Below are 21,256 nucleotides of genomic sequence, written 5' to 3' on the forward strand. Positions count from 1 at the left end.
AGTTCTTTAGTCACAGCAACTGACCTACCTACACACTGCGTGTCCACCTAAGATGAGCAAAGCATGCATTTACTGGGCACGGACTACGTGCACCACGCAGAACGCTTCCCAGGACCCTGTGAGCGGACAGCATCGCGATCTCCGTTTCAGGAGACCGGGCGGAGGCTCCAGGCCCCACCACGAGTAACGGCGGGGATTTGAACCGGGGCTGGGTACTCCAGAGCCTTCGCCCTTCACCTATACCCTTCACCCTGTGCTGTGTGGCCTCCCAACTCAGATGCCACTTCTGCGTTTCCTCTGAGACCCTGTGACTAGCCAGGCCTACGCTTCCTGCTTCAGCTGCCTGAGTCCCACCCATCCCCCACCCGGGGCCTCACCCAGTGGGCCCCCGTCTTAGTCCCCTCTCTGCCCCTTGAACGAAGGCTCTGACCCACTCGAAGCAAGCGCGCAGGGCATGTCTGTCAAATGACACAACGAAATGCACCCAAAACAGCCTGGTGCAGAAGGGACTCTGTGACCCAGCCACTGTCACTTCTATGGGTGCAGCTGAACTCACACACCTTGGGAAAAGGCAGCTTTCTCGGCACTCGGAGGGATCACACGTGGCCATGAAAATAACGATGACAAGCTTTCGTGTATTAGGCACCTACTATGCGTCCGCTGCTGTACTAGACGCTTAGGCAGGTCTCAGGACTAAAGTCTCCTAACGGCCTTGTGAAACGAGACTTCTTAATCCCACTTTATGAATAAGGACACTGAGGCACAGGCAGTGGGGAGCTGGGACGTGAACTCCCTGACGATAGAGACCCAGCTGCGCTGCCAGGTGACATGGCGGTGAAGAGTCCAGGGGATGTGCTCGCTAAAGATCCTGGCCCTGCCAACGTGGGGCTGCTGCCCACCATGGCGAGGGGTCACGGTCCCCAGGGCTCTCCACCCACCCCAAGGATGTTCCCCAGAGGCCACGCGGCCCAGCTCCACAGCCACTGCAAGCCCCCAGAAGATGCGCGCGACTTCCCAGCCACCATGGCTAAGACTCCCCTGCACATCTGCATATGCGATGACCCAGATTTGCATTTCCGGTCACAGCCCATTCGACCTAATTAGAGGAGAGCTCTGAGGAGGGGGCAGGTTACCCGGGCAGCAGCACAGCGGTGAGGGGGCTCAGGGGTCTCCGCTGCCCTTACAGGGGTTAGGACCGGGCCCTGTCCCCAGAGGGGCCTCTGCTCAGATGGGGGTCATCGCGGGACACAGTGCTCCTGGGCGCAGCTGCCTGAGCCAGCAGAGTCCCGATCCCGATTTAACTCAGGGGCCTGGAGTAGAGAAAAGCTGAACTGAGCTCTTGCCCCCAAAGGCCAGGCCTCTCCCTGCTGCCACCCACCTCCTGGGTGGGCCCTGGCAAGTTCCGCTCTTGCTCCTGCATCAGAGAGAGGTCATCCATGACGGGGGATGTTAGAAACACCAGCCCAGGATTTCCCGGAGGATTCCAGGAGAAGAGGGTCTGGGGAGCTCTAAACTGCTGGGCGAACACGGGGCTGGCCCCGAACAACTCCCATGATGGCGGCTCCAACACATCCTCCTGATGGCCTTTCTGAAAATGGCTCACGTAATGCTTACCGTCCCCCGTTACGGCTCGGACCCCACGCTGCCTCCCGGGGAAAATAAACACAATCCCTGGGCCCAGGTAGGCAGAGAGGTGACTGCCACTCTGGCTCTGTCAGTTGAGACACTAACACTGGGGCCTGGAGGTCTGGGTTCAAGTCCTGGCTCTGCCACTTCCTGGTGAGCCCTCTGGGCCTCGGTTTCCTCATCTGTCCAGCTGAGATAATCAGCGCCCCCTCCAGAGGGTTGCTGGGGGTTAAAGAAGTTAATGAGTGAACGCTTAGAAGAGGGCCCAGCACTTGGGAGATGCCACATGTTTGTTATTAGCATGTTTGCTGTTATTATTACTGTCGGGTCGGCATTGTAGAATGTCTGGAGAATGGCAGCACCTATTTCCCAGGGGCCGGGGGTGGGCTGAGGCAGGGTGTGCCCGGCCTGGCGGGAGCCTGGCCCAGGGACCAAGCACAGGGAGTTGTCAGCTCTCATCATCATCACCCCCGTCCGCACCCCACCAAGGGTCTGCACCGAGCATATTTCTAGCCCCAGGCTCTTTAGCTATTAAAAACTAAAATGAATGTTTCTTCTTCTTCTTTTTTTTTTTTTGGCCGCGCCGCGTGGCCCGTGGGATCTTAGTTCCCCGACCAGGGATCGAACCCAGGCCACAGCAGTGAAAGCGTGGGGTCCCAGCCACTGGACCACCAGGGAATTCCCTGAAATGAATTTTAAAAGACAAGAATAAGTTCAGGGCTTCCCTGGTGGCGCAGTGGTTGAGAGTCCGCCTGCCGATGCAGGGGACGCGGGTTCGTGCCCCGGTTCGGGAAGATCCCACGTGCCGCCGAGCGGCTGGGCCCGTGAGCCATGGCCGCTGAGCCTGCGCGTCTGGAGCCTGTGCTCCTCAACGGGAGAGACCACAACAGTGAGAGGCCTGCGTATCACCAAAAAAAAAAAAAAAAAAAGAATAAGTTCAACGACATCCCATTTCCTTAACATCCCTGATGCTGGGTACCACGCTGGCTGTTTAAAGTACACCATCTCACTTAGGTCCCCCCAGCCCCATTTCACATATGGGGAAACTGAGGCTCAGAGAGGTCATTTACCCAACATCCTCTGGCTCCAGGAAAGTGGTGAGGTGGATGTACCTGCAGCTTCTGACTTTACCGACCTCGTGCCAGTCACCCAGGGCCTGTGCTAGACAACAGGCTCGCCTCCCTTTCTAGGCTGTGCTGTGGGCACCAGAGGCCATTTCTGACCTACTCGTCTCCCTTCCCCAGGGTGGGAGCCCCTTAGTTCTCCCGAAAAGGTAGAAGAGATGGGGTGGAGGGGCAGGGAGGAGGTGGCCGTCAGCCTGGGGAGGGAGCAACTCCGTGGGCAGCAGGAGGAATCTGGTGGGGTCAGGAGTCGAGGACACGGCCAAGGTCCTGAGTCACCTCCGGCCCCGATCCCACCCTCCCAAGAAATGGGAGGACACGACCAGACATACAGCAGCGGGAGGGGGTGCCTTGGACCACCCCAGAAAGCTCAGAGAGACCCATCTCTCTTCCCCAAGTCAGATCAAATTAGGCCACAAATGCCCCCCACCCTGCGCTAATTTGAGTTTAAAATGTTTGAACCACAATAAACCTCAGCCGTCGACAAATCCTTTTTTTTATTTTTTTTTTCCCCAAACAGGAGCACAAAATTACATGTTAAAAGAATAAAAATGCATTTGCCCAATTAATTTTCTGAAATCTCATTAAAAAATTTAGCCTGACTAAGTCAGACTTCTGACCTGAATTTTAATCATCTTTACACTGGATGGGTCTTTTTTCCCTGATATTTGCAATGCATCATTAATTTTAAGGCAACCGTTTCTATGATTTTAAAAAGCACGCCTCATCAGAATGACATTTCCTGTAAACGGGTTTCACCTTTAAAGACATCTGACATCGTGTGCAGGGAACTTCTCATGGAGGCGGTACATGTGTGTACAGCAATGTGCTTTCAATCTGTGTGGCACCAGAGAAGGGTGTGATTTACAAAGAGTCCATGTTGGCGGACTCTTTACGACGCCAGCCCCACTCAGCTCCTCAGGATCTGGCTAATTCTGTGCCCGAAGCCAGTCTCCCCTCCTGCAGCCGTCGTGGCAAGAAAATGCTCTGTGGGGCCACAGGGCCTGGATCCACCCCTGGCTCTGGGCTCTGCCCCTCAATAGCAGAAAGGACAAGTTACCACTCATCCTGGTTTCCTCTCCTGCAAAATGGAGTTCCGAATAGGGTCTCCTTCTCTTGAGTTGGTAGGATGACGAAATGAGGTAACTGCCAGGCATCGTAACGTAGGTACAACCACCACTGTGACTGTCTCAGCTTGGAAGTCTGTCTACACTCAGCTCTGTGCCATCAGATCATGGGAGCAGTGAGCGAGACGCCTGAACATGGGAGACACCTGATGACAAAACCTCAGTTGTGGTGGCTCCCCCAGGACAAGCCTCACTAACCAAGCTCAGAGAAAGCTGAGCTTAAACACGCGGATGAGAGAATCTGGAACTACCTCCAATGACTAACAAGCAAAGACTTGAAGGGAAACAAACCATAAAGAGCATCAGCCCCCATGCCAGCAGGCTGGTCACGTCCTCTACCTCCTTCTCCCGAATCCCTTCAGTTACCAAGGGCAGTTGGTTGTTCCCCCTGGAAGTCTCTGGAGTCTTCCCTCCCTGTGTCGGGCCCATTTAAGGCCAAAGCATCATGTGACCTCCTATTTTCACCTAACTTGTGCCTCGGGCCCCAGCTACCAGTGACCTAAAGCCCAAACCCCTTGTCAATTTAAACCCCAAATGGGCTCCCCATTTGCTACAGGTTCAATTCCAAATGACAATGTGGATTCCAGCCCTTTCATAAACACCAGCTGTCACCTTTTCTAAGCACAGGTATTTAAATACTTATCCAGCCTGACTGGTCCTGCACCTTCAGGTCTGGCTCTTTCCTCTTCCTGGAACATCCTGCTCTCCCTGTTTTGCCCCAAACTCCTGATCCTTGTCAGCCCACGCGTCATCTTCTTTCTAGAGAGAGCTTTCCTTGTCAACCCTGATGCCCCGGGCAGAACAAGCCACCCCATTCTCTGGGCTCCCCCTGCATCGGTCCACCCCTCCCTGGGAGCCTCACCTCTGCACCATCTTTATTTACTTATGTGTAGGGCTCCCCGGCAGACCCGAGGCAGAAACGAGACAAGCACTCGCTGAATTTATAACACTTAGCCAACACTTCTTGAATTTTAATGGCCATTAATATTTGGTCATTAAATCTTATCTAACTATCATCATTGTTTTGGGAAGATTTTCATAAAGATTTTGGTGCAATGCAGAACTAATGACAGCTGTCCCCATCCCCTGCAAACTTAGGCACATTCCTCTGTCTCTGAACAGTGCCGAATATAACTGAACTTGGCACGTCCCAAGCAGGTTTGCAAAGACTTTCCAGATGGAAGACACATTAGCCAGGGCTTTCTCAGACAAGAACACCTTTCTCCTTCTTGGAAATTCATGTGTTTCTTAGTGGGTCAGCTGAGCCCTGCGTTTCTTTCCTGATGAAAATGCTCTGCAGCAAAGTGGTAAAATCATAAACCATGGGGGCATTTTAAGCTCTTTTTCTCAACTCCACATTCATTCATTAGAAACCTCAATAAAAGCAAGCATGTTCAGCTTTCCCAAGCATATATGAATTTCACATATGATTTAACCCAGTTCAGCAAACATATTTTCATAGGCTGACAGCACCCAGAGCTAGAAAGTTCCCCGAAATGAACAAACCACTAGCCTTGGACACAGAAGGTTAACAAAAGCCAGAGTTTGAGTGTTTGCTAAATTGTTCTTTCTACACTGGGGGTATTTCCAGCCCTGGGCTCTTTAGCTGTGAAAACCAAAATGATTTTTTAAATATAAGAATAAGATCAATGGGGCTTCCCTGGGGGCGCAGTGGTTGAGAGTCTGCCTGCCAATGCAGGGGACGCGGGTTCGTGCCCTGGTCTGGGAAGATTCCACATGCCACGGAGCGGCTGGGCCCGTGAGCCATGGCCGCTGAGCCTGCGCATCCGGAGCCTGTGCTCCGCAATGGGAGAGGCCACAACAGCGCGAGGCCCGCGTACCGCAAAAAAAAAAGAGAATAAGATCAATGACATACCATTTCCTTAACACCCACGATGCTAGGTACCATGTTGGGTGTTTAAAATATGCCATCTCACTTTCTTCATGGCCCCATTTTACAGAAGAGGAAACTGAGGCTCAGAGAGGTCATTTACCCAATGTCACCTGGCTGGTGAGGGATGGAATTGGGAACCAAACCCAGCCTGGTCCAGAGCACAGCATTTTGCCATTATGCAGTCCGGCTCTTTTCTCTCAGGGTGATTTCAGGGAAACAGCAGTGCCTCCTGCCATAAAGGAAAATGCCTGTGCCGTCACTTTGAGGTGTTTCCATGTCCTGAAAACAGGCGAGATTCCAGCCGTGCGTGATCTCTCCCCAGACAGTGTTTAAATACCAGTGCTCTATGAGACGAGGAGAGAGAAAGCGCCTGACTGTTTTCATTCCAGCCCCGACCTGCAGCAGCTCCAGCGTCAATGCAGCTGTGCCCCAGTTCTGCAGACCCGGCCAGATGCTGGCGAACCAGGGGTATCTTTCCTGCCAGCCGCTAGCCAACGCTGAGTAATCGTATCTAATTACACTTAACTATGTCATTACCCACTCCAACATGTGCGAGGAGACACCCGGAAGGTGCCACCGCCACGGCAGCCCACCACCTCCTCGCCTTGTTTGTGACATAATTATGGGACTCTCTGCTCTGCCAAATGAGGCTGTAATTAACCCTAATTGCTCAAAATGCAACTGGCTAATTCTGGGAGATTAATCAAGGGGGACTCAATTGTTAGTGAATGACTTAATATGACAAATTGCTACATTACACGAGGAGGCCCCACTGCCCCCAGCCATCGGGGAGGTGTCCTGGTGGACCCTGGACCAGCAGTGTCTATGGGCTTCCCAGCTTTCTCCCCAAATTCCACCTAGGAAATGGGCCCCTGCATCCCAGCCAGTAACTGGAATGGGGAGGATGAATAGCATAGATGTCTTTGGACCCCCTGGGCGTGTGTGTGTGCACATACACGGTTTCTCCTACTTAATATGTCATCTCTGTGTGAATCCATAGATGTGCCCCTTCCCTGGGGCTGATGCAGCGTCACACCAGGAAGCACAGTTTGATGAGAGCTCAGGCGCAGGAGAAGGATTTTGACCAGGCACCTTTGGGCAGTGTAGAACCTGTACAACTGTACATGGCAACCCTGCCCAAGCAGGTCAAACACCAGTCCACCTGAAGTCCTCCAACGGGACTAGGCAGGTAGAAGCTGTGACAATCCTTCCATGGCTCAGGAAGGTGGCTGACTCTGAGTCTCCTCCTGACTTAGGTCTCACAGGCCCGGGACATAAGCCAACCCTGGACAATTACTTTCCATCATTCCAGGCTGCGCACAGGATGCTACAGCACCTGGCCCTGGCCAATCTGCCCAGCCTAGCTCTCTGTCCCCTCCAATCCTTTGCAAGCCACTTCCTCCAGGAGGTCTCTCTGGTCCCCTAGTTCAGACCACATTCCTTGCTGGAGTTCCACTGACCCCCCGTTTCTTCTGCTTTCTTTCTTGTCTTTCTCTCCTGTGAGGCTGTGTGCTCCCTAAGAGCAGACCTGGGTCTGTTCACACACGGCAGTGTCCTGGGTGGTGCGCTCCATGAATCTGCAGTTCATGAACTTGGCAGGTGAACCCCCACCCCAGAGGCTTCTGTCCAGGAAGGGAGGCAGACCCAGGAGCCAGTGCCCCAGCGGATGAGATCACGGCCATGACCTAGTGCCGGTGCGCAGGTGTGGAGACAGCACAGAGCAGGGAGTGCCGTGGAACAGGAAGGCTCCCCAGAAGCAGCGGCATTTGGACTGAGGCCTGGAGGTGTCAAGGAGGGCACCCCAGGCCCAGGGAATGGCACGTGCAAAGGCGTGGGGTGTGCGAGCAGCTCACAACCCCAGAAGCCACTTTCCGAAAAGCTGCCAAAGGCTGCCTGACTCTCTGAGAGGGTGGGGCCAGTGTAAGGAAACCAGCGACCCCGAAGCTCTGCGGGTCCTAGACAAAGAGGCTAAAGAGGGCCAGAACGCAGCTGAGACCAGAAAGGAGGCAGACCAGCTCAGAGCCAGGAAGCACTTTCCGACCCCAAGCGCACCCCGTCCACTCGCCTGCACCCCTCACTCTCCTCGGGGCCTCCACGACTCCCTCTATGTCTGTCCTTCTAACCAGTGCTGATCCCTCTGAGATAAAGCTGTTCCATTCTCATGGAAACCCCAGGGACAGGACCAGGGCCTGGCCTCCCAGCCCAGAGTGTGGAACAGAGAGGCATCTGTGAGTGTTGCTGACTGGGATGGAGGGCAGACTGGTTAGGTAGTGACTCTGCTCCCATCACTGGAAACATTCAAGGTGCCTGGGGGCTGCCAAGGGGCGTCCTTCCGTGGCCGGGACAAAGCAGCCTCAGGGATCTGTGTTCCTCCAAGACTCTCCAGCGCAGATGAGGGAGGGGGGCTTACCTGTGGGTCAGGAGGGTGCGCGGGCCCCGGGGTGTGGCAGAGGTTGTTCGGGCTCCCTCCGTGGGGCAGGTGGCTAGGCTGTCCTGCCATCCTGCATGCCAGCCTCACGAGGACACGGGCTGCAACAGAAAAGAAGGGCTTTCTTACACACAGGCCTGTGCACTTTCTCTTCCCGATGGCCCTCGGATCGAGGAAGTAATTTCACTTGTCCCATTTTACAGACGCGCGGGCTGAGGTGCCAAGCTGTTAGGTAACTTGCCCTTGGTTCTCCAGCTCGGAAGTGGCAGGACCAGCTCGACGGCCCATGTGACACACCTCCCTCCATTACGCTGGCCCGGCTAGGTTGCTAGGGCCATCCCCGCTGGATAGAGGGGAACACAGATTCTGTGCAGGGAAAAGTCTAAAGGTGCCCCCACCATCCAGCAAGGGAGGCGCCAGATTCAATGCCACATGGGCCAGACTCCAAAGCCTGTTCTTGCCCCGTTACTGTCCTCCGTGCCTCACCCCCATACAAACCCAGGTTGGCAGCCTAGTGGCGAGAAGAGAGAGACCTTGAGTCGGACTGCAGGTAGCAGCTGCAGGAAGGACCCCACATGCCCGTCTTTGCTGGGACCTGGTGCACCAGACCCTGGGAAGGTCGAGGCCACAGGTCCTGCTCAAGTCCTGCACAAAGCTCCAGGCAGGGGCAGAGCCCTCTGCACAGGGAACGGCCCCCTCAACCTCCAGGGCTTGGGCTGCCACGTCAGAGGCACCCAGGAGAGTCAAGGATGCCACTCAGCAGCTGCCATAGTAACCGCAGAAGCTGTCCTGATTCACTGCCCAGCATGTGCCCAGGCCTGAGCTAAAGGCCATCTCAGTCTCACTCCCAAGCTCGCTTCCACTGCTGGTGTCACAGGCAGCCTCCCCAGCAGACAAGCACCTCTGGGGCAGGACCCGGGCTCAGGCTCACGGAAGCAGCTGTATGGCTCGTGGCGCTCCTGGACGCAAGAGGGAAAGCGCTCCTCCTCGGGAGGAAAGCCCTCCGTTCACCCACAAGCATTTCTACGACACCTAAACCTCGGTGTCCAGGGCCAGGCCTGGGCTCCCCCAGGATGCCTGGAAGACACGGGGTGCAGGGCGGGCGTATGGCGAGGGCCCCCTAATCAGGCTGCTGTTCCTTCCACCAGACCCCACCTTGGCATTCCCACGGGCACCTCTCACTTGACCCTCCCCAAACAGAACCCCGAAGGGCTGGCCAGGCTATCAGAGCAGCTTCGTCTATACCCTCTGGAGCGCTGGAGTCCCTAGGAACCAATGACCCAGGGGGCGAGTGTGCGAGCCCGTTCCCCTGCCTCCGGTCAGGACGCGCTGGGGGTAAGTCACTCCAGAGAGCCGAGCGGGGTAGTGATTTGGTCTGAGATCACACCCTGCTTGTCTGCCTCCCCCACTCCCACAGGGTTTCCCCCATACGTTCTCGTCTCAGGGTCTGCTTCTGGAGAACCCAACCCAGGACATCGTCTTTCTCTCTAGACGGACTCTGCCTCTCGCCACCTGTAAGTCACCTGGTCATCTGCACCCCCAGCCATCCCCACCAGCCAAAGCCCAAGCTGATAGGTGTCGCCTGGTCCAGTGGGTTGGCAGGTCCTGCTGCGTGAACGGGGTGATCTGAGCGGTGGGAAAGGAACCCACACCAACGGGGCTGTTGTGGTCAGTGCCACTGAGATCTGGTCACAGATCACGCTTCCTTCCTCCCCACCGTAGCTCTTTCTGGTAGTTGACGGGCCAGCCCTCCCAGGCTTAGAGAGGTCTACGACACCTGTCAAAGTTTGGCCACCAAGCCCTGAATCGCCTGCTCAGCAGGACCTTCGGCCTCCCCGCCTCTGCCCTTGAAGGCACCCCGAGCCTCTCTAGAATCTGCACACTGGCGTCCAGCACCCGTCCTTCCTCTGTGTCCTCAGGGCAGGCCCAGCTCCTCCCTCACACCCCTTTCCTCAGCATTTTGGGGTAAAACTGCTCTCTAGCATACAAAGTAGATGGCAGGACGCAAGGAAACATGGAGCGGGGGCACGGTCTGCAGATGGCACCCGCCTCAGCCCAGTAGGGAGCCCCTGGTGGCTGAGAGCCACCTGCCAAACCCAGCCCGGCCTGCGCTGTTTGCTGCCTGTGCAATTGCCAGTTTTGAACCTCACGTACGGCAGCTTATGTGCTTCATCCTAATGCGTACATATAAAGAGGTAGATCTCTTGCTGTCGTCTCTTTGCTCTTATCTCAAAGGGGTGTCACGTGGAGGGTATGAAGGGGTGCGCCTGTACTTCTGAGGCCTCTGCCCCAGCCCAGGCCTCGCCTCCGCCTGGACTCCTGGGTCTCCACCAGTGCCTGGTGCCCTTTCCGCCAAGCCCTCCTCCTCCAGATGGGCCACCAAGGTGGCTTCCTGCAATGCAGATGGGGCCACAGCACCTCCCCACCATCGGCGCCCGAGCTTCCGCACTGGAGTGCACACCCCCCCGGGTGACACGGTGAGGACCTGGGTACAAAAAGCCCCAGGATAAACAGATAAACACAAGCAGCTTCCCCAGGCAGCGCTGTTACTCGGGAGGGAAACGTGTGCGGCAATAAACCGGATACAGAGGGAACAAAATGTAAAATGCGCATGAATTTTCAGATAAAACCGGAGACTCCTGCAGGCTCTGCAGCTGCTTCGGGCTGCAACCCCAGACCCCTCGGGGTGACACGTTCACCGTCCTCTGCCCTTAGGGAGACCGCCGGGGGAAGGCCGGAGGAGAACTGTCTCCAGCAAAAAGGTTCCGTCTTTATCTCAGAAGGCACCAGGTGTGGCCCGAAGGCCAGGCCCACGCGTGACTGGCTCACCTGCCCACCTGCTCACAGACCACGCGGGCTGGAAACCACGGTGCACCCATCTCTGGCTCCAACGTCCCGCCTCACCCAGCCTCCTAGGGCCAGCGGGCCTGGGTTTGTATCTCGACCCTGTCACTCCCCAGCTGGGAAGTCACACTGGGCAGAGACCTAGGAGGTATTAGCGAATGTCATTCCCCACGTCCCCACGTGGCGATCTAGCATCTGCACCCAGAGGCGGCCTGCAGGCCCTCAGGAGCTCACCTTGTTCCTCACACAGGGTCCCAGGAGCAAAGTAAGGGGCCCCGGCCTCATCAGAAATAATAGTAATAATGATGATAAGCCCACAACTGTGTGTCCTTATTATGCTGGGCCCTTTCTTTATACATTTCACCTCTGTTAGCCCATCTCACCACCATCTCACTAACACCACCTCCACGAGACAACTTCTGTTATTGTTCCACTTTACAGATGAGGAAACTGAGGCACAGGGAGGTTGAGAGATTTGCCCAGATCACACGGATCACAGGTGGTGAAGCCAGGACTCAAACCTGTGATGGCATCTTTGCCCATAACCCCTGCGCTGCACCCCTCACAGGCTCTGACCAGCGCTACATCACTTCCTTTCCGGTGGCTCCCCACGGAACAAGCCCCCTCCACTCAAGAATGGGGCAGTAGGGCTTCCCTGGTGGCGCAGTGGTTGAGAGTCCGCCTGCCGATGCAGGGGACACGGGTTCGTGCCCCGGTCCGGGAAGATCCCGCATGCCGCGGAGCGGCTGGGCCCGTGAGCCACGGCTGCTGAGCCTGCGCGTCCGGAGCCTGTGCTCCGCAAAGGGAGAGGCCACAACAGTGAGAGGCCCGCCTACCACAAAAAAAAAAAAAAAAAAAAAAAAAAAGAATGGGGCAGTGCTGAGCGGGTAGGGGTGATCCCAGGGCCGGTGGGCCACGAGGGGCCATTCCCCCCACAGGGGGCCCAGAGCCCTCTCCCTTCGGGATGGCACCGACCAGATGCGGCACTGCTGTCCACACGCCTGGGGTACCAACCCCCTGGGGTAAACGCTGTGCCTACGAGCAGCTCTGCCCGGAACCTAATAGAACCGGCTATACCTCATGTCCCTGTGAGGAGGAAGGGCCTTTGCTCCAGGGAAGGAGTCTGCAAGTCACAGCCCACCCCTGCACCCTGCCCACCAGTGCCAGAGAGGGCCAGACAAAGGGGAAGGAGGCAGAGGGGGAAGGAAGGGGGAGGAGAGAGCGGGGAGGAGGAGGGAGGAAGGAAGGGAAGGTTCTCTGAGGCATCCAGTGGCCAGATCTCTTCCACTTAGCCTGGGCTGTTGATAGACCCATTTTACAGATGGGGAATGAGGCTCACAGAGAGGAGACTCAAGGTCGTGCTGTGAGTAGGATACAGAGGGCAGATCTGAACCCAGCTCTGATTTCAAGGCACCTCCCAGGTCCAAGACAGCCACTGCCTCTTGAGGCTCTCCAGGGTGTTGGATTTCAGAGGCTTTGCATTCTGTTTGGCTATACCCCAACAGAAACCCAACCCCTTTACCCTGGACATTCCTGCCAGAAACTCCTTCTTAGGGGGTTTCACATCTGCATCTTTCAGATGCAGAAAGACCAAGGCAAAGGGATCTGGAGGGATCAGACACGGAGAGCAGGGAAAAGCCCAGGAAAAGCCCCTCCGTGTACAGGGCACCTCCGGCAGCTGCCTGTGCCCTGCGGTTCCTGCCAAGTTGTGGAACAATGGGGCCCAGGCTGCCAAGCCCAAGTCAGGGGCTAAAAATCCGGGGAATGTGAGACCCGCAGCCCCAGGCCACACGGAGCGGAGCGCCACCTCAAAGAGGGCCTTTCTTCTGCAGGGAGCAAGAGCCCTGCATTTCCAGGGCGCTGGGGTGGCAGAGTGTGCTTCCCAGCCTGGGTTCCACACATGTGCCTGTCTACCAGGCACCCGGGGACTGGATGAGGATGAGCCCCAGGGTAAGGCCGAGGGTCTGTCTGGGAGCCTGACTTGCCTGGGTTCAAATCCTGGCCCGGCTTCCTTCAACCACGCAGTGTCTCAGTTTCCTCATCTGGAAAATGGGGCTAACAGTAAGATCTACCTTTCAGGGTCACTGAGAATTAAATGTGTTAACAGATATAAACTCTTCAGGACAGAGCCCGGCACATGTGAAGGGCCCTCTGAGGCTTTAGCTGCTACCAGCGTCATTACCACCGACCATCCCTGGGGCAGTGGAGGAGGAATTGTCTCCATGTGACAGACACGGGAACCGGGGCTCAGAGAGGGGCAGGGACTTACCCAGGGTCACACAGCTGGTAAAAAATAGAGCTGGGGCTGCTGGACCCCCTGATCATGCTCTGTCTACCGCGCTGCACAGCCTCTTTGGAATGCCTCTGGAGCATATACCCTCCTCGTCACTTACGGGATCTGGGGCTGCCCTTGCAAAGCCCCCCGACATGCTCCTCCTGCCCTGGCCTTCGGCAAGCCTCTTACTAACGCGGGGTGTATCCCAGGGAGACGTGGGGGCTTGGGTTTAATCCAGGCACTTCCCGGAAGCGAGCGGCTCCCACACCGGGCTGGGCTCTGAGGCTTCCGGAGAGGCCTTTCTGACCACGACTGTCACCTGGGGCGCTTGCTTCCCAATTTCTAAAACTTCGTCTGGGGGAAAGTCACGTCCTCCTTTGTCTCCTGCCAAATACCACACTTCGTGGAGGCTGGTGGCTCACTGAGGCCTGACCCTCCCAGTAAAAGACGACCCAAGACACCAGAAGGCTCAGGCCGAAGACCCGGCGTGGGGCAGGTTTGGGGGCCCGAGTGGATAGGGTTGTGTGGGGGCAAGTACCTGTCTACACCTCACCTTGGCCCCCCACCCCTGAGGTGGAAGCAGCGAGTGTCTGCCTGCCCTCTTCTGCGTGTTGTATGTGCATGTATGCGTGTACGGTCAGGCCACAGGGCTTTGAGCCCAGCCATGCTCTCGGTCTGTCCACTGGGGTAGGGGTGTCACCGCCCCTGGTTTGGGTGGGGCTGGTAAAGGCCCACGTGGCTCCCAGGCTGACAGGGAGAATCACAGAGACAACTTGGAGACTCGGCTTCGGCTGGACGCCGGACCCTGTGCCGTTTCTCCGGGGAAGGGCCCTTTTCAGTCCTTCCTGCTCAATGAACAGCTCCACACGTTGTTTTCCCAAAGGAGGAAACCATCCTGGTGACTTTACACCCTGCTACACACACGGAATGAGTGACCCAACGCCAGTGCCAGCACCAGGGGCTATCTCTGCTTGTCCAGCAGCCTCCTGGCAACAGACGCCCACTGCTGGGGGCCTTCAGCCAGCCGGGAGAGAAGTGCCACAGACCAGCGCGGCCCAGCACAGCCCTACGCAGATGGGGCTCTGAGGCCCGGCGGGAGACCACGCAGCTCCCAGGCTGGTCACTGGTGAGGTCAAGGCCGGACCAGCTTCAGCACCAGCCAACATCCACAGCAACACTTCCTCTGAGCTGAGTAATTTGACACCTCCCAAGAAACCCAAGTGGTGCCATCACCCCCCTTTTGCAGATGAGGAAGCCAAGGCTCCAAGGGAAAACGTGACTTGCCAAGGTCAGTCCACACAGAGGAGAGAGCTACCATTTGAACCTGCTCCTCAGACCAGGGAGCCTGTGAGCAACGAGAGAAAGGGACGCCACCGACTTCGTGTCCCCACACAAGGCCCGGGCAGTAAGGGACGCCCCACCCACGCAGACCGGCTGTAACGACAGCGCGTCGCTAGTGGAGCCCGCACTGTGGGTGCGCCAGGCACGCGCCAAGGGCCCTGCACGCCTCGTTCCACCTCACAGCCACCCTAGGCGGGGGCCGCTATAATCCACGCAGCGCAGAGGAGGAAATGAAAGCTCAGACCGGTTAAGCAACGGGCCCAAGGTCACACAGCAGGCAGCAGGCAGAACTGACACTTGAAACCACGTCTGCCTGACTCCCGCAGTCCACACCTCCTCGGACAGTTGAGGGACTGAGTGAATGAATGAATGAATGAATGAATTCTGGCCCAGAGGTGTGGCTCTGGCTACTGTGTCCTCCCCCCACCCTGGCCCCCCTTCCCTTCTGGTCTTGGGATAAGCAGACGTTGCCCATTCATCACTTGACAGGAAGCAGCTCGATCTCAGGCCAGAGTCACGGGGGCCTTGGGAGCTGTAGGGGATGAGCCGCAGATGGTGTCTGGTTTCCTGACTGGGCCTGGGCGCCCTCACCCCCCGCCACCCCCGCCCACAAAGCCACACTTGCCACTCAGATTCCGCAGCTCCACGACCAGCAGGAGCCTGGCTTCTCTGCGACACGGGACCACGTGCAGCCCCGGGAAGGGCGGTACAGCCTCTGCAGAGAAGTCCCTGAGCCCCCTCCTCAGGGCAGTGGGGCCTCTCATGGGGTGGGTCTGCAGAACCCGGAGGCCAGCGGCCGAGGGGCAATGCAGCACCCACCCAGCTCACCTCCCCGGCGCCCTACCCCATCCTTTGCTTCCAGCTCCCCTCTCCTCACCCCCCCACCCCCCCACCCCCATCTCTCTCCAGCCTGGGGCCTCCCTCCAGAGCTCCAGACTCCAACCACCAAAAGTTCCAGGCACTGAAGACTCACCTGCCCTTCCCTGGGTCTTCATCTCAGCGACAGGGGCTCCTGTCTGCCCAGGAACGCGGCAGGAACCCGGCTCATCCCTCGGACGCCTCGCCCTCCCTCATTGCCCACACCTGGTCTTCATCCAGGGCTGCTGATTCTTTCCCCAAACAAGCCTCCACTTACCCAGAGCCCCTGCCCTCTGCTGGCCTGGCCCCTTCTCTGTGGGCTCCTTGTAGTTGCCTCCTGCCTGATGACCTGACCTCCAGCCCACCAAAGGAGGGTCCCCCCACCAAGACACAAATCCCAGCCTGCTGCTCCCCACCCAAAACCTCGCAGAAAAAGGCCCACACGCCTGAGCAAGGCATCCCAAACTCTGTCCAGCTGGCGCTGGCCCGCCCTCCTTAAAGCCTACCCCGCCCCAGGCCCCTGCACGTGAGGGCCTCCCCTTCCCAACCACACAGCCCCCTGGACCTTCCAGGCCCTTCCACACACCAGCCTCTGCCTGGAACCTACGAGCTCTCCTGCGGCAAAGTCTCCCTCCTGCGTCAGGCCTGGGTCCTGGGTCGTAATCAGGCTCAGCACTTCTCGTGGGATCCTGGGAAAGTCCCGCCCCCTACCTCATCCGTAAAGAGGAAACAGCTGGACCTCGCAGGGTGGACACCCAGGGGCAGTCAGGTGGTACCAAGCACCCCGCAATCTCCCAGTCAGTGAAGCGGGGCTCCTCCACCCTCCTGATGCCCCAAGCAAGAAACATCTGCCTCCACGCTCAGGATCCCCAAGGCCTCAGAGCAGGCAGAGATCACCAGGCAATTCAAAACACATCACACCCACACTGCAGGGCTTCCCTGCGCCTTTTTACAATTGAGGCGGCTCCAGATCACCTTTCACTTTCTCCTCCTCGGGTAATAAAACCCAATTCTGGAAGAAAAAAAACATGTAGGAGCTGTAAACATCTCTCAGTTCAAGGAGCAACGAGGCATTTGGTTGCTACCCAGGAAGGCCTTCGGCTCCAGGACCTGGTGAAGGAAGATCTGCTGAGCACTTGCTCTGCACCAGGGAGCGACACGCAGCACCTCGGCACACTCCTCTGCGAGGTCTGCGCTGCCCTCTTACAGAAGAGCAAACGTAGGTGCCGAGAGGTTAAGTGACTTGCCAAGCCCTTGCCACTGGTAAATAGCGTGCACCCGTGTTAGAACCCAAATCTGACTCTCTCCAAAGTCTGGGTTTTTTTTATTTATTTATTTTTTTGCGGTACGCGGGCCTCTCACTGTTGTGGCCTCTCCCTTTGCAGAGCACAGGCTCCGGACGCGCAGGCTCCGCGGCCATGGCTCACGGGCCCAGCCGCTCCGTGGCATGTGGGATCTTCCCGGACCGGGGCACGAACCCGCGTCCCCTGCGTCGGCAGGCGGATTCTCAACCACTGCACCACCAGGGAAGCCCCAAAGTCCGGGTTTTAATCTCATCTGCCTGGGGACATCCTTGGAGACCACTATGGAGCTGGGGGGGTCTCACTCTGCGAGGAGCCTCAGACCCCTTAGGTAGGTCCACCATCCCAAGGACCCCTGCCCTCCAGGGAAATGAACTTGCTCTCTCCTCAAGGCCTTGGCAGGCTCTGCCTCCCTTGCCTGGAATGAACTGCCCCCTGACAAACCCGGATCCTTCTTCCAGGCCCAACCCAGGGCACCCGCTCTAGGCGGCCTTCCTGGACTCCTCCAGTCAGTTACTCCCAGGTTTCACTGACCTGGTCTCTGTGCCATCACTGTCTGCACACATGTTTTCTTCTCCCTCAAATGGAGATTTCCTCAAGGGCAGAGACCAAATCACTCTCCTTGCGGCCCCTGCAGGCCGCAGAGGGAGGGTGACCCAGTACGTAAACACCAGAAGCCAGGAGGGAGAAGCCTGGGGAGAGCAGAAATTCCTCTTCTCCCACATCCTGTCTCAGACCACGGCTCCTGCCCTGCCAACCAACAGCTGAAGGGGGAAACCCAGCAGAGCAGCCCTCAGACAGATGGAAGCTCAGGGTTTGCAAAAAGCTTGCCCCGGGCCCAGGAGGACATCCATAATCCCACCAGTGGCCTCTACACAGGGGAAGTTCTTCAACCCCTGGCCTCCCCTAATTTCCTCTCCTGCTCTCTTTTTAAGGTTTGAAAGGGTGGCTATTCCTGGCAGGAGAAACTTCTGTGGAGAACTCACAGCTCGGACATCAGGAAGGGGACCAGGTAGCCAAAACCCACGTGGGAGACATAAGAATTCCTTTTTCTGCTTCCCTCGTAACCTCGGGAGTTCTGGCAAAGCCCGGGATCACCCAGGGTGAGACTGCCCCCCATTAACCTGGGCAGTGACAAAGGTCATGCCAGGCTGATGGCACTGGCCCATGGGTAGCTCCCACCAGGTGGGTGGTCAAGGGGGCAGCCGTGGCAGAGGTGCAGCCAAGGTCAGGTGCTCTGTGAGCCCAGGCCCTGGAGGTCTCCAGGGCCTGCCTCCCTGTCACTTGCTAGGCATACCCTCAAGGGCAAAGGCAGTAGCCCCAGGTGGCAGGACAGGGTGGGGGGCTCCCCACAGCAGAGGCAGGGCAAAGGCCGGTACCTTGCAAAGTGGCTCCTGAGAAGCTCCGGGAAAGGTCTCGGCTCAGGGTTGAAGTAGATGTGAGCACGGTACCGGGACCTCTGGGGATCTGGGTGGCCTCCCCGTGCCAGGGCTGGTGAAGGAGGAGAGGCCAGGCCTGTCTCCGTATGGGACTTCCCCTGCCCAAGACGCCCGTCCCCGGCCACTGCCCAAAGGAAACTCCCCCACCATGAGCTGCTCCAAAAATAGCTCTGGCTGCCACCTCCGTGGTGAAAGGAACTTGTCACTGCCACCAGGGAACCCACTGCGCACCAGGGACTGGGATCTGATGGCAGTGGCCGTGGGTCAGCCTTGGAGAGAGCGCAAGTGTCCCGGAAGCCAGGGGGCTTGGAATGCAATCACAGTCCACTCTGGGATCGCCCAGCCCTGCTCCCCCATTCTACCCTCCAGGAAACTGCGGCAGGAGGGCAAGAGACTGGCCCAGGGCCATGGGCACAGCAGTGGCAGTGCCTGGCCAGGATCCAGCCTCCTAAACCCACCCCATACCCACATGGTCAGGCAAAGGAACTTGCCCTGCAGGCTCTACCAACCCCTCAGCCCCACCCCAGAACCCAGAACACTGACAGCAGATGCCGAGGTCCATCCAGCCTGGGAGGAATGAGGGGTCCTTCCCTCACCCACGGTGCTCCACTCCCACCCCCACCCCCGTGGGGGCCAGCCAACGCTAAGAAGCATAAATGTTCTTGCTGTCCCTTTAAAAGCTTATTAACCCTTTCTCATCTCTCTTTTGTGAGCTGAACCAAAAATATTTGTTGCCTAAGAGATGAGAGCCTTGGTAGGCAGCAGCCCTGGGTTCAAGTCCTGGCTCTGGCGCGCCCCAGCTATGTGGGCCCCAGGGTTCTCGCGGGTAAAACTGGGACACAAATAGTATGCATCACCCCGGGCTACGGAGGGCTCCATAACTTCAGGGGCCTCAAAAGTGCTGAGCCCCAGGCCTGACACAGAATAGAGACCCAATCACTGGGGTTACTGTTTATTATTAATCCTTATTCTGGCCCCGTGCTCTCCCACACCAGGCTGTGGACCCAGGATCTCAGTGTTCCCACCTTCCCTTCCTTCTACACGTCCTCCCAGCTGCCGTCTCCGTTCCGGGCCTGTGCTGACCACGGGTGACCCCAAGATCGCATGGATGGAAAGCCCCTTGCTCTTACGGGGTCACAGGAGAGAACCCAGAAACACAGGGACAGATAACCACAAGCCAGAAAAGAGCATGAAAAGTGTCCCCAAGAAAAGGACTGAGAGACCCTCACTTCGTGACCCAGGCAAGGTCACGGGCAGCTTCTTACAAGAGGTGGAGTCTGGGGTAGCCTGGAAGGATGAGCAGGATTAGCACCAGAGGGATGGGAATTCCAGCCGAGAACACAGTGGGGTCAAAGGCATGGAGGCTGGCGGACCTGCGGGCATGTGGGAGAAGGCAGGGACGCCTCCAGGCCAGCCCCAGCCCTCCATCTCCGAAAAGAGCTCCCGTGGTCGGAACGTGCCTTCCTCTTCAGAATGAGAGCCAGCTCTACCCTGGGCAAACCGCGCCCCCCACCCCACGCCCCATCTGCAGCTCGACCGCCAGGACTGATGAGGGCATATGGCAGCTGAGGGCCCAGAGGACACACGGAGCCAGATCCTGGCACCGGGACTCGGCCACCTGCCAGCACACCTTCCCCACCAGCCGGGCCCGACTGTCGGGCATATGCCAGGTGCCGGCCCCTAGCTGACCGTGGCTGGGCCCAGGCCAGCCGTCCGCAGGCCCGGGTGGACTCCCCGCCCAGGCCCCGGCTCACGGGGCAGCCCTGGAGGACCGTCCTCCACGACCCGGCGAGGTGGGCGGCATCAGCCTGCACACACAGCACAGGCTCCAGACGGGCAGCTCAGGCCCCCAAGTTGGGCACTTTCTGCCCAACCATTGTTTTTCTTCTGCTTCCAGGCTCCTTTCTGCTGAGAGGAATTCCCTCCAGGGCTCCCATCTAGGACACGGTAGCACCCAGGGAAAACACAGATTCCTGGAGCCTGCCTCTTCTTCCTGCGCCAGGATGGCAAGAACCTTCCTGAAATTGACCGTGGCTCTGATCAGCCTCCATGCCCGTGGGCACACACGCACTGCCAGTCACTCCCCGCCTGTGCACCTGGGACACAGAAGCGAGGGTGGAGCTGTGCTGAGGGCCGCAGACGGGCTCGCAGTCCCATCGGTCCCCAGACTCGCAGGGCCTCCTGGGTCACCGGGAAGCCTCCAGCACGACCTCCACGCGGCTCGGCGTGGCTTGGTCTGTGGGTGACAGTGTCTCCTCCATCTAGTCCTGTCACCCCATGCAGAGTTACGGGCCAGCACACTGTCTCAGCTTCCAGGGCCACACCACAGTGGCCCTGGACCTTCCGATGTCACGTTCCCCACAGGATCCTCGTGGACCCCGCGTCGGGCCTGGGAAATTATGAGGCCATTTTTAACCCCTCGAGGGTGAATCCCGCTCTGAGCTGCGGTGTGTAGCACGGTGGCTCAGGACTCACAGGGTCTGGGACTCTCAAAGGGTCGCGTGGCCCTGGGAAAGTCACGGCCTGTCTCTGGGTCTTGGTTTCGCCACCTACAACATGGGTGGCTCGGGCTCTGCAGTCTTGGGAGGGCTCTTCTCGTGCCGACACTTTTTATGAGGCTGATGGAGAATTTGCAACTCGCTGGCGGGCCCTGAAACTGAGCTCCAGGAGCCTGTATCTAATCCTGTGCTCACGTCTGGGAGGAAAACCAGACCTTCTGGGTCTGGAATTGCCAAAGGACACTCTCTCTGACCTTGGAAGATTTTGTGAGTCCCCCAGCCCCCTGGCACACTGCCCTCCCTACTCGCAACAAGCCACAGCCATATGGGGGGATGGCTCAGAGGCCTCCCAGCTCCCAGACACACAGCCATGGAAGTGGCGATGTGTACACAGTGGGGTCCACCCACAGAGAACCCCTAAAGTGCCAGGTGCAGGGCCAGATCCTTGAGGGGTGTTGGCAGCTCAAGTGCTTACAGAACGACCCTGCAAGGCAGACAGTGCGT

At 57.9% G+C, this 21,256-nt stretch overlaps 1 protein-coding gene across 4 annotated transcripts in view; it reads right to left on the bottom strand.

The window, feature by feature from the left end:
* The window catches only part of NEK6 (NIMA related kinase 6), an 86,137-nt gene that overhangs the window by 33,899 nt on the left and 30,982 nt on the right, over positions 1 to 21,256 (bottom strand). For 3 of the 4 annotated variants that reach the window (XM_059073151.2, XM_067040752.1, XM_067040753.1), the window contains exon 2: positions 8,179 to 8,297. In XM_059073151.2, coding sequence (XP_058929134.1) covers positions 8,179 to 8,268 — 90 coding nt within the window. In that variant the 5' untranslated portion in view covers positions 8,269 to 8,297. Of the gene's footprint in view, positions 1 to 8,178; positions 8,298 to 16,121; positions 16,173 to 21,256 lie in introns of those variants that run through there. The other variant, XM_067040751.1, reaches the window with a different exon arrangement.

This window comes from Kogia breviceps, chromosome 8 (assembly GCF_026419965.1).
Source record: "Kogia breviceps isolate mKogBre1 chromosome 8, mKogBre1 haplotype 1, whole genome shotgun sequence".
In the NCBI taxonomy this organism is placed as follows: domain Eukaryota; kingdom Metazoa; phylum Chordata; class Mammalia; order Artiodactyla; family Physeteridae; genus Kogia; species Kogia breviceps.